At 38.6% G+C, this 14,320-nt stretch overlaps 1 protein-coding gene across 2 annotated transcripts in view; it reads right to left on the bottom strand.

Moving 5' to 3' along the window:
* The window catches only part of RABEP1 (rabaptin, RAB GTPase binding effector protein 1), a 43,604-nt gene that overhangs the window by 4,881 nt on the left and 24,403 nt on the right, over positions 1–14,320 (bottom strand). Inside the window, exons 5-17 of one of the 2 annotated variants that reach the window (XM_052689282.1) lie at positions 13,992–14,111; positions 13,006–13,141; positions 12,046–12,224; positions 11,029–11,154; positions 8,762–9,229; positions 6,928–7,032; positions 6,063–6,179; positions 5,602–5,700; positions 4,215–4,355; positions 3,361–3,550; positions 3,222–3,277; positions 2,270–2,368; positions 1,308–1,424 (exon numbers count right to left, since the gene is read on the bottom strand). In XM_052689282.1, the coding sequence (XP_052545242.1) occupies positions 1,308–1,424; positions 2,270–2,368; positions 3,222–3,277; positions 3,361–3,550; positions 4,215–4,355; positions 5,602–5,700; positions 6,063–6,179; positions 6,928–7,032; positions 8,762–9,229; positions 11,029–11,154; positions 12,046–12,224; positions 13,006–13,141; positions 13,992–14,111 (1,953 nt within the window). The remainder of the gene's footprint in view (positions 1–1,307; positions 1,425–2,269; positions 2,369–3,221; positions 3,278–3,360; positions 3,551–4,214; positions 4,356–5,601; positions 5,701–6,062; positions 6,180–6,927; positions 7,033–8,761; positions 9,230–11,028; positions 11,155–12,045; positions 12,225–13,005; positions 13,142–13,991; positions 14,112–14,320) is intronic. The other variant, XM_052689284.1, reaches the window with a different exon arrangement.

The raw sequence follows: 14,320 nt of genomic DNA, 5'->3' as shown, positions 1-14,320 counted from the left end.
ACCTTCAGGCCTCTCAAGATTAAAGCTAAAACACTTCCAGAGGAGCTCCCTTTGCCAAGTGCAATCCTGTTACTTGCTTTTCTGATAAACTCTCAAGTCACTTCATGCTGAAAAATCCCCAGCAGAACTGCAAGTAGATTAATGCAAAGAGATCATCATTTATTTGGAGGGGGAACAAGCTTCGTGTTAGCATCTGAGTTTTCTGCTGTAAATTCCCAGCCACTGGTTAACTGATTTTTAATTCTCCTTCATTGCAGATACCTAAACTTGGCCAGTCGACACCTCACCCAGCAGCAAGATACCCAAATTCACTAGTAATCTCTCTTCTTGTGTTAGACAGCAGACTTTGTACTATGGACAGCAGATACAGCACAAACCATTGCATAAACATTGAAAACATAAACAGAAGCTAAAATGTAATGACTGCTTAGGGGCAGAAAAACAAAGTACACAGCTACAACACGCTCACTGAGGTAACTACTGAAGGCCTTCCACGCTGCCTGCAGGTTTTGAAAGAACATTGCATGTCTTCAAAGTAGTGTGTGTATTTTTGCTCTTGGAACTGCACACACCAGCCCATGCTGTACTTTAGAAAGGGAGGATGATAATAAGCAAGAAACAATTTCACCAGCCAGCAGAATTCTTATTCTTATTCTAATTATCTATCTAACCTTGCCCCCTGAGGATAACACCATCCTGCAAACACTGCATCTACAGCTCCCTTGGTGCTCTATACTGTTAACAGTAAGAGAGAGATCAGCTGGATTTAGCCTTGATGAAGACCCCTGCCAGAACTCACTGTGCCATATATTCCACCTCTTGGAGGACATACAAGGAGAGAAAAGCAACAATAACAAGGATAAGACTTGGATAGCATAAAAAGAAAGCAGTAAGTACAGCATGAAGAAGAACCATTCCATATATTCAGGACCAAGCAGTAAAAGTTCCTGATTCTGTCCTCAAATTTTTCACATTATAAAATGCAACAAGGTGTGTCATATAGTAAAGAAGTCAGGAAATGGACAATGAAATGATGAAATGCTGGGACCCAAAATTACTGTCTTTTATTACTCTCTACAGTTTATCACAGTAACTGTACATCTTCGTTGCTGAGAACAGGTTGAAATCAATAATCAGAATTAAACCCTCTGATATAAATATTATACTAGCAATACCTAATCAGTTTACTACACTAATAACTCTAAAGATTTCTCATAATTATCAACACAAGGAAAAATTTTAACTGCTGTAACTTATTTCAGCTCCATAGAAGCAGAGACACACCTCACAGGTTGCACTGCCCTTACCTGAAGTGTCTGAGAAAGCTTTACAAAATCTCTCTGCACTTGCTCGCTGACATCTAATTCAGTCTGCAGCCTCTGAGCTTTATTCTTCTCTTCAAACACCAGCTGCTCAAGGTTTGCCTGCAGAGAAAAAGAGCCTTTATACTACGTTTAAACAGCACACAAAAAAAAAAAAAAAAAGAGAAACTTGCATAAACTGATTATAGCACAATACTGGAGCAAGAAAACACGGTTATTATCAGTGAGCTGGCAAGAAATTAATCCAGTCAGTCTACACTTCAGTTTTACAAAATGCAAAATATGGGGCTAATACTCATCAGTCAAGTATTATCATGATTAGATAGGTTCAAGTATGAAAAAGTCCCATGTCTTTTAACAGCAGTATGCTGAGGGATCTCAAAATGAAAAAGCATCATTCTGAGCTTCTTTGCAACCTGACTGTAGATGAAGGGCAGTAACCTGCTGATGAAAATGTAATTATCTTGCTATCTTTAATTTTAGTCAAAGAAGTCTTTGGGGGAGGGAGAGAAGAGAAATAATAATTGTGATCTGATTTCTCTTTTTTTTCTTTTTCTTCTTCTATCTGTTGAAGTAGGGCTCCTGCCTTCGGCAACAGAACAATAACATTTATTCAGAAATATCAGAGCATTCAGACCAATGCTGGTTGATCAAGAAGCTTTCTTCATTTTTATCTTTGGAAGACAACCCAAAAGAGATATTCAAGTCAGCAGCAACTCAGATCCAGTGCTTTAAAACTCCAAGTGCTAAGTGATGGGAACAAGGATTTAAATCCAGAAGATTTAAAACTGGATTTTAAAACAGCAGAGATTATTTCACTCCAGAATCTTACCAACATTCCAAAACTTCCTCTCCCATTCTTAGGTAGTGATATATCCTCTGGATAGAGCCTGATTATCAAAGAAGATGTTTATGTACTTTACTGTACATAACCTGGACATATCTACCTTTGCTGCTGTTTCCTTCTTCAGCTGTTCTTCCAGAGTGTTCTTTGTTTCCTGCAGACTCTCCAGCTGCTGTAGGCTTTCCTGTGAAGAACTTTCTAACTATATAATTAAGAACAAAGCAAAACGATTAACCAAAATTTCTGGCACTTCCATTTCTCACAGTCCCTCCACTCAGGAAGTCTACGTGCCTCTCCAGGGATTCAGAAATGAACCTAAGCAATACTTCTAAGGATACAGAAAGCTCAATCTGTTTTTCTCTCTTTTTTTTTCAGAGCTGGAGAGAAGTAGCCAAAGCTAACGTTTTGGTTATTAATTAGGTAACCTAATGTTAGCTAGAAATTAGCTAAGTTAATCTTTAGGTTACAGATTAATAAACAGACAAAACACCTTTTAAGTACCAGACCTACAAAAGTATGAAGTCAGACTCTGGCACCAATTCAGCAATTCTATCCTTCAGATTTCCAGAAATGACCCAATGTATTTCCTTTGAAATGGTCACAGAAGAGGTTTATAACACAGCTGTATGTACACTCTTAGTTGCTGCTGAGGGTTGCAATACATTGAGAGCATCCAGTACGTCAGTGCTGTTAGTAAGAAAATTTTCAAGTGCCTATAATGGTGCTCCCTCCTACAGAAGGTTTATGTACATCAGTCCTCCACCATCCACAAGCAAATTGAGATGAAGGAACAAGAATGTGGCATATTTTAGTTTCCCTAGTTCAGCTCTCTTTCTCTCCCAGTGGCAGGCAGACTAAACACAAATACATATTTATTACTGATATGTCTAAGGCAGTTGGGAAAAAAAGGTAATTTTCTCAGATAGTAAGTGGGCAATGTCAAAGACACCAAAACAGTGCTGCTTTCAAAGTCCTGACAGAACTAGCAGAAAAAAAGAATTCTATTTGCTTTGTTTAAACACATGTAAAAACCCTACAGTGAAAGGGCTCCTTACCTGTTCTTTCTCTGCTTTTATTCTTTCCAGTTCAGCTTTTAAACTGGAAATGGAAGCTGAAAAACAACAATATTAAAGCTTGAATGCAAGAAAAATCGCATCTTCAATTACCCATTTTGAGACTTTTACCCCTGCTCACCGATTTCCTCTTTGCAATTCTCTATTTCCAGCTGTAGAGTTTCTTCTATGTTCTCTTTCAAATATTGTTCAGCTTGAATCTGTTCTTTTAAGAATAAAATCTCTGCCTTAAGTTTCTCCTCAAGGTGATCTGCTGCTGTCCTCACACTAATGATGTCTTCACGATATTTTAAAATCAGCTCCCGGAGCTCCTGAATCAACGATGAGCAAGGAGTTGTGTTATGATTGTCAGATATGCAAAGTACCATATCTCTATAAAGTTGTGCTACCCCAATGTTTGCTCCACCATACCAGATCTTGCATCCCGCAAGATATTACAACAGAACTACAATGAGTTTACTTGGTCATGGTAAATGAAAAGCTTGTAAAGATGCTTGTCTCCATAGGGTTATTTATTGCCTGCTCCCCTGCCTTTCGCTCCCTACTCCAACCCATCTTTTAAGCTTGATGTGCTCAAGTTGTGAGTGAGTGGACATAGACAGGATATCTCTTGCTTTTTCGAGGCTCATGATTATCACTGGCTTAAACCTTAATGCCTAGGCAGAAAATAAAACAATGGACTTAATTTAGTGAATCAACACTTGCAATGGAGCTGTGGTGATCGAGGGGTTTGCACATTAAGAATTAAGTAGCTGTTGGGTCAGAATAACAGAAATTATACTCTGAAGCACATTCATAACACAGCTCACAATCACCAGTGGGAATCAGATAAATGGTTCTGTACATCATAGAATATCGGGTTCTAATCCCAAATATTGTTCAGCATACTGCTTTGAGGCTGTTTTTGGATAAAGAAGCATCTTCCAGTGACAAGTCACACGTATTGTTTGTGTTCATGATTTAAAAATGTTTTACCTCTGCTGCTTCTGGTAGAATGAAATCTTCAGCTTGTTGTAAAGACACATGTAAGCTATGTTTTCCTTGAAGACTTTCATTATCTTTCTGCAGTCTCACCAACTCTTCTGAAACCTGCTCCCTTGACTGCGTCAGGACAGCCTTCCAGTAAAAGGAAAAGCATAAGTTCTCACTTAGGATCATGTTCAGATCTCTTCATGCCCTACTTACTATCACTGCTTTCAAAAGTCTGGTGGATTTTTTGTAAAAGAAAGGAAACAAATGGGTTTGTGGATCAAAATTATCAATCCCCTCTGCTGCCTGGCTTACGAGTTAGAAATAAAGGCGGATGAAAAGAAGCAAGCAGTAAATACAGGACTGACAGATTTCCCAGTTTTCTTCCATATTTATCCATTAGCTAACTGTGCTCATGCAGAAAATACATTTCAGAAACTGCCAGAGCTGTTTATTAAAGTCATGTAACAGCTCTGCTGTAAGCTCAGGTTATTAACCTTAAACACTCAACCTGAAATTTTCAGCGGTGGAGGCTGCCTCCTATGCCTTCTAACATCAAACAGCTCATCCTTTGCAAAGAACAAGTATTAAGAAAACAGTTTTGCCTGCATTACAAAATAAATAAATCCAGTGAAATTTTTTGAGAGGAATCACAGCTCAGACATCTTTGTATGAGTACTGTAGGTGGACACTTCTGAAAAGGAAACGCAGATCAATACGTTCTCTGAATCTCCTGCATCTCCAGCAGGCACTACCTCACACAGAACACCAAACAGAACGTATCTACAAGTGATATCCTGCAGGATGCCAGAAATGCAATACTGAGATTGAGAAGAAGGAATCTTTCCTCCCAGCACTGCTGCATAAGGAAGGAGAAAAGAAGAAGCCTGATTCCAATACAGAAGGGAATTGATTGGTTTAAGGAAGTCAGACTTCATTCTGCCCTAGAAAATGAGGTCCTATTCCTGTCCCCTGGCATAATTCCTGTGTGAGACTCAAAATAGTTTTTAAATAGTAAGCTCCCAGACATACCACTTTCTGGGTGTCAGGGCTGATATTTTAAGTCTGACCTGCTAAAACACTGAGCATTCATCTCAAGCTGAAGAAAGTCTACTTCGTCTTCAGATTTGAGGTGAAATGGGATATTAAATATACATGAAAGGTAAGAAAAATAGTTGTCTAGTAAGCTTGATATTCATCTATGTGCCTACACATTTGATTTGTGATAGACTGGCCTCAGAGACTGTATCAGAGCTCACATGGTCAGTATTTTTACGTGTTATAACACAGAGCACTCCCTAGCCAGACTCGGGCAGTCTTTTACAAGCACTCTGAGACCCAGAGGTTAGACAAACAGTGTCATTCAAGTGATCTCTTGTTTAAGCTGTCTTACCATTTGCTCCTGCACACTTCTCTTTGCTTGAGAAAACGCCTGCTGCAGCTCATTGAGGAAATTCTCTGACTTCTGACATTTAACCATTAGCAAAGAGATCTTAAAAAAACAAAAACACACAAGAAAAAACCCACAATCAAACAAAAATAAACACATACAGAGATATAAAGCATGGAACAGATTTTGAAGAACAACATTCTGAAGTTCCCTGTTATAATTGCTAACATATGCTTTGCCATTTCAAACTAACCTACTAAAATTGATCTTGTTAATTGCTTTCTCAGTAAAGTGATGTCACATTTCTTTTCCTTTTTTTTAGCTAACCCCAGAAATGGTCATCTTTGCTGCCTTTGCAGCAGGTAGTTCACCCAAGAACAACAGAAGACAAAAAAGAGTTGTTGTTACACACTATTGAATAACGTCTCTTGATTCCTACCAGCTTCTTTACAAAATGCTTGTACCTGATTAGAGGAGTCTTCAGCACTTTGTTTCATATACTCCTCCAGTTCCTGTTTATCTTTCATTGTTTTTTCCAGCTGGTCATTAGCCTGCCTCAGCATCACCTGCAGCTTTTTCACCTATGTTATTAGAACAAAATAATTTTCCATAAATCTGGGGAGTACTCATTCTCTGAACAGAAATATAGCTTGTCCATCCCACCCCAAGCAATAAAAACAATCCCTCAAAATACTATGCAACACAGAAGTTCTGCTGTTCCAAAAAAACTGTGCATCACTGACTACACCTATGAAGAAAAAGGACATCAAACAGCTCTGGAGCACTGCTGTGTAATGACTTCAATCACTTATTCCAAAGCAGAATGTGACTCTCACCTTCTGTACAAATCTGAAATTTTTTCTTCACTATATGGCAGGAAACAAACCTTTTCCAGTACTTTACAGTCATTTTATGATGCCAGGATGAAGTCCTCTCATTTTTCCTACTATTAAAAATTCTTGCAGTATCAAAGATAATAGAATTTAATGCATGAGAAGCATTTTAAAATATAAATTATGAAAGACATTGAATTCAGCATGAGCAAAACATCTTTTTATAGAACAGTGCCTCTAAGACATGATTTTGTAGCACTGAGTAAAATGGTTTTCTGTGGTAAATATTTAAGAAATACACTTACTGGTTTGTTGTCATGTACACCATATAACAAATTATTGTCATGGTAATAAAATTACATAAGTTATCTGGATTTCAAGTATGCTGGCATTGTTCAAGATAAAAGCAACAAATAAAACAGCAAATAGCTCATTGTTGCATGCTATAACTCCTACAGCTATCAAAATCTTGCTACAGGTAGAAAAGAAATCCTACCTGGTCTCTTGTTTCAGCCTCCTGAATCTGGATACCTTGCAACTGCTTCTCATAATTCGAGCACATATCGCAGCGCCTACCCAGCTTGTTCCCTGCATTCTGCACCTGGAGAACAGAGTTGTCACCTGCCACGAGGGCTGCAAACTTCTTCAGGGATTGCAGGAGTGGTACAAACTCTCAGATGTGTTGTGTGTTCATAAATTGTTACTGATAAGAGTCAGCAGCAGAATCATGTAGCAGCAAGAATAAGTTGTTGTAGAAGTACAAGATAACGTAAAGCAGCTGCTGTGCATCATCTCTTCCTGGCACAAACCCTACTACTAGCACAAAAGCAGTAAGCCAGGACATGCAAGAATTCATTGGGTCATTTAGAGCATCCTTTTGAAACAGACCATATAACTACCTGGGTAGAAACAGACATTTCAGAGAAAAGACTCTTATTTATTTAGTTTCATACTCTTCTCCACTACACTCAATATCAGAGACCGAATAACAGCTAAAATAATAGTTGGGAAAGAAGAAAGTGAAAGAAAAGTTTAAAACAAACAACAAAACAACAAACAGTAGGGGGGAAAAAAGTGTCCAGGTGTGCAGCAAACAAACAGTTTGCCAGCCATGATGGGTACAAAGGGGAATTTTCTTCAAGTTCTAACTGCAGTGAGGGCTGCACTGAAGGCTCATTTGTATTTGTTGCTCCATGTGCCTCCCACACAGAGCAGCAGTTGCATGCCCTCTGCCTGTCCTCCTGCCTCCAGAAATAAGTGGGAAACAGGGTGTTTCTTCTCCAAATTCTACAAAAGGGTTGGAGTGAAATGTCATCCAAATGTCAGCAGGGCATGTAATACTCAAGAGTAGAGGACTGCAGCACAACAGACTCTTCCTCTAGGTATTACAAAGTAGTAACAAGACAAAACCCAGCAATTTTACAATAGGTTTGCAGAGATCTTTTAAGTTATGATTTACCTATAAGTTGAATTCAGGAAGCTGAGGAAATAAAATATCATCACTGCTTCACCTCATCTGTCCTTTGCTTGTTTTTTTCCACCTGCATTCTGTCATCCACTTCCCCAGCACCTTGGTCGTGCCTTTACCCATTTCTGACTTCTCTTTGCCTCCCTTTTTCCCCCTGAAGCATTACCTCTTTGGCCTCTCTTTGGAAACAGTAAGCACAGGAGCCACACAATGCTCTTTTCAGCAGGAAGCCAAATGCAGGCTTTAAACTGGCATCATACAAAGCTGCTGTAAAACTGACAGGCAGAACACCCAGAAGCACCAGTTTCCTTGGTCACCCATACTGAAGCTGGCATAGCATTAACACTAATCTGTTGCTTGTTGCTCTCATAACTGGCTTTTAATGATGCAAGTCCCTGACAATGTTATGAAGCTTCCTTTGTACTAGCTGCGTGTGCTATGCATATCTTGGTTGCTCATTTCTAAATCGCACTCTGCACATAATCCTCAGTAAATATAAATATCCTCAGCATAACAAAAGATCCTTTTGTTAATCTTCAGCCCTCCCTAGCCATCCCCAGCTCCCTCCACACATGATATCAACAGCTGCTTCTGCAAGACCCTCCCCTAAATATATTGCATCAAATAAAGCTGACTTGCTTGACTTGGGCACGTGAAGCATGCTCCTTATGTTAAGCGTGCTTAACCTATAGAAATATTCTGGGAGAAAAAAGTGAATAGCTACATATGATGCCACATATTTCCTGACTGCAAGTAAAGCACATCCAGGAGAACTGAGCAACGTTTTCCCACGGGCAGCCCACAACACACAGCCTCCTGCCACGCGTGGAATGCTCACAGCGGAGGCACGGTGGGCACTCACCTCTTTCTGCAGCAGATTCCACTCTGTCTCGCTCACCAAGCGGTAACCGCTAGGAGACACGTACGCGCTTTCAACTCCCTGTGTAACACTGGAAAGCAGTGAAGCAGTCTCTTCTTGCTCTGGTGTCATTGCTTTGATTGCTTTCTCCTGATCTTTGGTTAACATAAACCCACTAGGCATTTGCAGAGACCCAAGGGAAGCTGTATCATAGTTCTCAGACACTGAATCTGCTCCAACAAGTGGTCCAAAATCTGACTCATCCAGGTTCCCAGCAGATTTTGCTTTGTTGTTGTATCCTAAAGCTTTGGACTGCAAAGATCCAGATGTCCCTAGACTGTCTGTCGACTGTGCTCTTCGTAGTCCATCTTTAAACATATCGTTTTCTGATTTGTTGAATGATTCACCAGAAGACAGAAGCAAGTCAGCGTCCAACGAATGGACTGAGCTGTGGGTGCTATTTAAATGCACCTGTAATTGAAAAATAAGGAAGAAGTTACGTACTCCACTCTAGAAGCATGGTACAAGTAGAAATGCTGGACACCAAATATAAGGCGCATCAAAAGGAGGCTTAAATTGGCTTTAGTAAAAGCATCTGATGGCTAAACTGAAGACTGCAGAAAAAAAGAATACAGAACTGAAACGTACCAGCCACCATTAAAGAAAAATAATCTTCTGTTAACAGAGTGCTTTTGTAAGAATCTGTCTTCCTGCCAGCTCCCTTACAAGGAGACTGTCACCTTACATCTTCTAGTATTTGAAACAAGGCACTTCTTCCACTAACAGAGATACAACCTGCAGCATCACTTCCAGAACTGTAATCCAAAGAACAGAGAAACAGTGCATGGATTGCACTTTCAGAACTATGCTTAGATGTCTGCTCAACTTAAAAAAAAAAAAATTAACACCAATGTATAAGCAAGCAAAGAATGATGTATTTAAAATGTACTCCATGCTGACAAGTGAATATTTCTCTTGTATCTCTTTCTTCTGCTTAAGGAGTCTGACAAAATATTGCAAAAGAAATAAGTTTTTGGTTTTTTGTTTTGTTTTTAATGCTATATTTAAAGTCTCATTTTCACATAAAATAAACTGTAAAGGAATGAGGCAAAGATTAAGTAGAAAAACATCCTGGGGAATGTCAATAACAAAAGCCACAGTAGCTGTCCTGTGACCTGTATGAGGAACATTAAGTCTCTTGATCTATTTTTATTTATTTGTAGCACTGAAAAGACACCAGCAATGCTTTATTTAAAAAGCATGAGACTGTTTTCAAAACATCTTCAATACTGTACACTTCTGCTTTGCCATTAGGCAAGTAAAGAAAGTAACACTGAAAATAAGTCTCTTTAGAAAAATATCAGATTCCATAATAGGTCCAACACAGACTAGCAAAATGGATAAGCAAGCAAAACACAGTGGAAGAGGAGAAATAACTGCCTACTCTGACATCTGCTTCCAAGCTCCAACCTGTGTGCACAGTGGTCCTTCTGCTTCACAAGTGAAAACCTTAAGCAAATCTCAAATGCAATTTCAGCTTGTCCTAGAACACCATTTCCTACAACACCAAAAGCACCTGCTAACGAACCACATCCAGCATTATCACTTGTTCTGGCTGTGCAGTGAAGCTACGAACACAACTCAAGTGGCTTCAGCAAAAACCTGGTGCTGAGCCTCAATTCCTGGCTTGACTGACAAAAGCTTATTTTTGCCTGCTGAACAGATTTGGCCCAATCCCCAGCTTGCACAGTTGGATACATCTTGATATAAAATAGATAGATAGATAGATAGATAGATAGATAACACACAGACTTGCACACATGCTATTTTGCACAGGCTAAAATAAATGACTTATTTTGCCATCAGTGACCTCACAATTGCCTAACCAGTGTAAATTTAGTACAGAATTCAAGAAATAAGTTAGCAAATCAGCTGCAAAATGCTCGGTTCCTGTTCAGATTTAACTGGTTTAATGCTGAAAATTCAGGTGTTTTAGGAGGTGGTTGTAAATCCGCAAAGAGTTTAACAGCAGTTAACATCCAGAATGCAGAAGGTAGATACAGTTTCTAACAGCAACTCTCAGATGATTTTAAAGAATCATTTTCCAATTTTCATTAAAATTTATGTATTCAAGTGCAGCTCAAAAGGTTTTTTTATTGCTTAGTATGAATTATAAGAGATGGAGAACAAAGGGCACAGAGGGTATTTGTATTTGTAATCATCACCCTGAGGAATGAACAAGTACATGAAGCTGCTCTGAATTGCTTTACCTCTTCATTAGAGAACTGGGTAAGGGATTCCTCGTGGGCTAAAGAACACGTAGCTTTTGTTTCATCATCTGAATCTTTCTGTTTCTGCTCCTTTCTTTTGCTAAGTCTCTGCTGATCATCTTCTTCCTGGAAATCAATTGACAAAAAATGAATTTATATAAGCAAGATTCAGCTTTACTTTAGTAGTCATTAGCTTTCATCATAAACTGTTACAAAGAAAGGCAGCAATAGAATGGGGTTTTGGTTTTGTTTTTTCCTCACATTCTTTGTTGTTGTTGTTAAAATCCCAGTAGTTACCTCTTCAGGGTTCTTCTGGTTAAAAGTCACTTAGTGTTCATACCACAAGGCAACCAAACTCACTTAAATTATAACCTATTTTAAATAGTGGACAATTGTTGCTTAGTTGAACAATTTTAATCAAATAATGCAATATTTAGAAGAAATTTCCTGTTACAGGAATTACCAAATAAGCAGCTCTCACAGCTCTTACACTGGTTATTGTACAGAACCTGGTAACATATGACAAAAAAAATCAAACAAAGACATCATAGAAAACAAAATCAAAATACTAATACACAGTGTGAGAGAACTAAAAAAAAAAACCCAACAAACTCACACCCCAAAACCCACAAAAATCTAGACAGAAGTGAACCTCCTATCTCAGCACCTGTAACACCTTAACAATTTTTTTTTATGCCATAGATGACAGTTTCTTCCTCCAAGATTAACTTTTGGATATTATTACATATTCACTTAACAATATTAGCAACATCACTTTAAAGGCTACTACAGATACTAGTATTGAAATATTCAAACACAATGAGCGTTTCTGTTACAATCATCAGCTGTCATTCAAATGGAGAACTTCTATTCCAACTGTCAGCTGTCATTTTTTGGAAACACACATCAATAACTTTTGCCTCCAATATATGTTTTCTATACCTGTTACACTAAATTTACAGTATTAAAAAAAAGAAGAAAGAGAGAAAAAAGAAAACAAGACAAGCAGAGACTGACCTGATCTTTTTTTTTCAGTTCTTCGACCTGTCGGAGCTGCTCAGAGGTCAGCACAATCTCCATACGCTGCATGTCTCTCATCAGCAAACGCTGGGACTCCAAGAACTGGTCGTTGGCTTTTTGCCACGTGTGTTTCAACTGGTTGTGCTGTTGTCGCTCTTGCTCTAAGAGATGGCAGACTATTCAAGAACAGAAAGAATCATTCTGAACCAGAATTCTGTAATGACTCCTCCTGAGTGAGGCATTCTCATAAACAGAGTTAGTTATTGTTGTAATAAAAAACAATATGGCTTTGTTCAACAACCACTAAGGATGAAATAAGAATTTTTCTTAATTCCTGTATCAAGTTTGAGAAAAAGAATGCATTACTGACAACTTTAAGATTTCCCAGTTAGAAAAGTAATGCCTTCACTTCAATCATGGGCTCTAATATTCTCCTTTTTAATGCTGATATTAAAAGACTGTCTAATTCCCTGCTTATTTCAACAGAAAATTCTGTTTTTCATGTGATTCTGCTTCCTTCAGGCATTTCCACATCCATTCCACCACAAGGCATTCAGAAGTGAGATATTCCAGGGAGACATATCACCAGATTACATTACAGAAATAATGCTCATAATTCTACACAAATAAAGGACACCAAAATCACTTTAGTAAGAATAAAGCTCGCAATACTACGAGAACCTAAGACAAATTCAACAGCATCTCTAGAAAGAGTAAATGGGATTTATGAAGGAGAGAACTGATAAGAGGACTCCAAAGTCAACACTTTCATAAACAGTCCACAAGCTTTCACATTTCTAAATAACTCTCCCCTATGCCCTCTATTTATTTATTTACAGTCCAACTCATATAAGAAATCAGAAGAGAAGTAACAGACATATTGGTGGATTGTTTTTGTTGGTTTTTTTTTGCATCCTTAGAGTCCAAGAGTCAAAAGGATTATCATTAGACAGGCACCTTCATGCAGCTCTTTCCTCAGCTTCTCTGCATCTTCTTGCAGGACAGATTTTTGCGTGTTGAGAACAGCCACGTACATCTCTAAGTCTGTCCTACAGGACTTCTCAGCCTCCAGATAATGGTTCAGTTCTTTAACCTGAAAAAAAAAGTGAAATACACAATCTCAGTGAAGTAATGGTTGGAGGCACCCCCTTTTGGTTAGAAGTCAGGGTCACATGTTTGGGTATCAGAAAGCTGCTGAGGACAGCAGTTCATTTCTGGAAATCAAAGGCTCTCAGCTATCGGTGTTGAAGCAGCATTTGCAGGGTGTTGTTTTTGTTTTTTTTTTTTCCCCTGAATGAATTATTCATTAGAATTCCACTAAATCAAACTTTTAAGGAACTTCACTAAGGTTTCTATAGTTAGATCACAATAGTGGCAGCACCAAAAAGTGGTAAAGAGGCAAACATCTAACTGCAGACAATTAAGTAATCCTTCAGTCAGCACTGATAAACCAACAGCTACACAATATGTCTGGTTTGGGGTTTCACACTCAAAAGAAGATGTGGAGACGATCTAAAATGAAGCAGTTAGAGAACCTAACTGTAAGAAAGTTGGGGAATGGACAAGAAAAAAACCTAAGCAACATTCAAATCCATGCGAGTCTGCAGAACTAAAAGGCAAATCTGGGATGGGATGAAAACCAAAACCAATTACAACAAAGTGCAAAGCACTTGTATTTCTGGAGTGACATTTTATTTGCTGAAATTATGCAGTCATGTCTAAGCAGGGATAACACACACGTAATCCAACCTTGAAAACAGAAAGACAGGGAAATGCCTATAGGCAAAATATGTTATTTGTGCTACAGGAGGAAAAAAAAGTATTGTGCATGAAGAGCTTCACAATACACACTTTTATTTCTTACAGAATTTGCCATTATTTATCTGCATCAAACAAGCATGATGCAAGACGCAGACTGGGACGTGGTTACAATTCCACCTTACCTTTGATGCTTCTAACTCCTTTATTTTTTCTTCAGCTTCTATCAACTTCTCCTTTAATGCTGCAATCTCTTTCTCCATAGGCATCACAACTGAACGAAGCTTCTCAGCATCTTCTTGGGCCTGAAATTAACACAAGTTATGAATAACCCATTAGTAACTAAATTTCAAATCCATGCATGGATTGGGCCATCGATATCGGATTGAAATCCATCACTCTCAACACTTGCAGGAAAATTCAGGGGCCATGCATTTCAGAATGCTTACCCTTGGTGTTATTAAAGGCCTAACAGTCCTGCAGCATGTTGCCACATGGCACACGTGAAGAAACT

Source organism: Tympanuchus pallidicinctus, unplaced genomic scaffold (genome assembly GCF_026119805.1).
Source record: "Tympanuchus pallidicinctus isolate F22 unplaced genomic scaffold, pur_lepc_1.0 scaffold24, whole genome shotgun sequence".
NCBI classification, from domain to species: Eukaryota; Metazoa; Chordata; class Aves; order Galliformes; family Phasianidae; genus Tympanuchus; species Tympanuchus pallidicinctus.
Note: the sequence above shows the minus strand (reverse complement) of the source record. Positions and strands in the feature narration are given on the sequence as shown.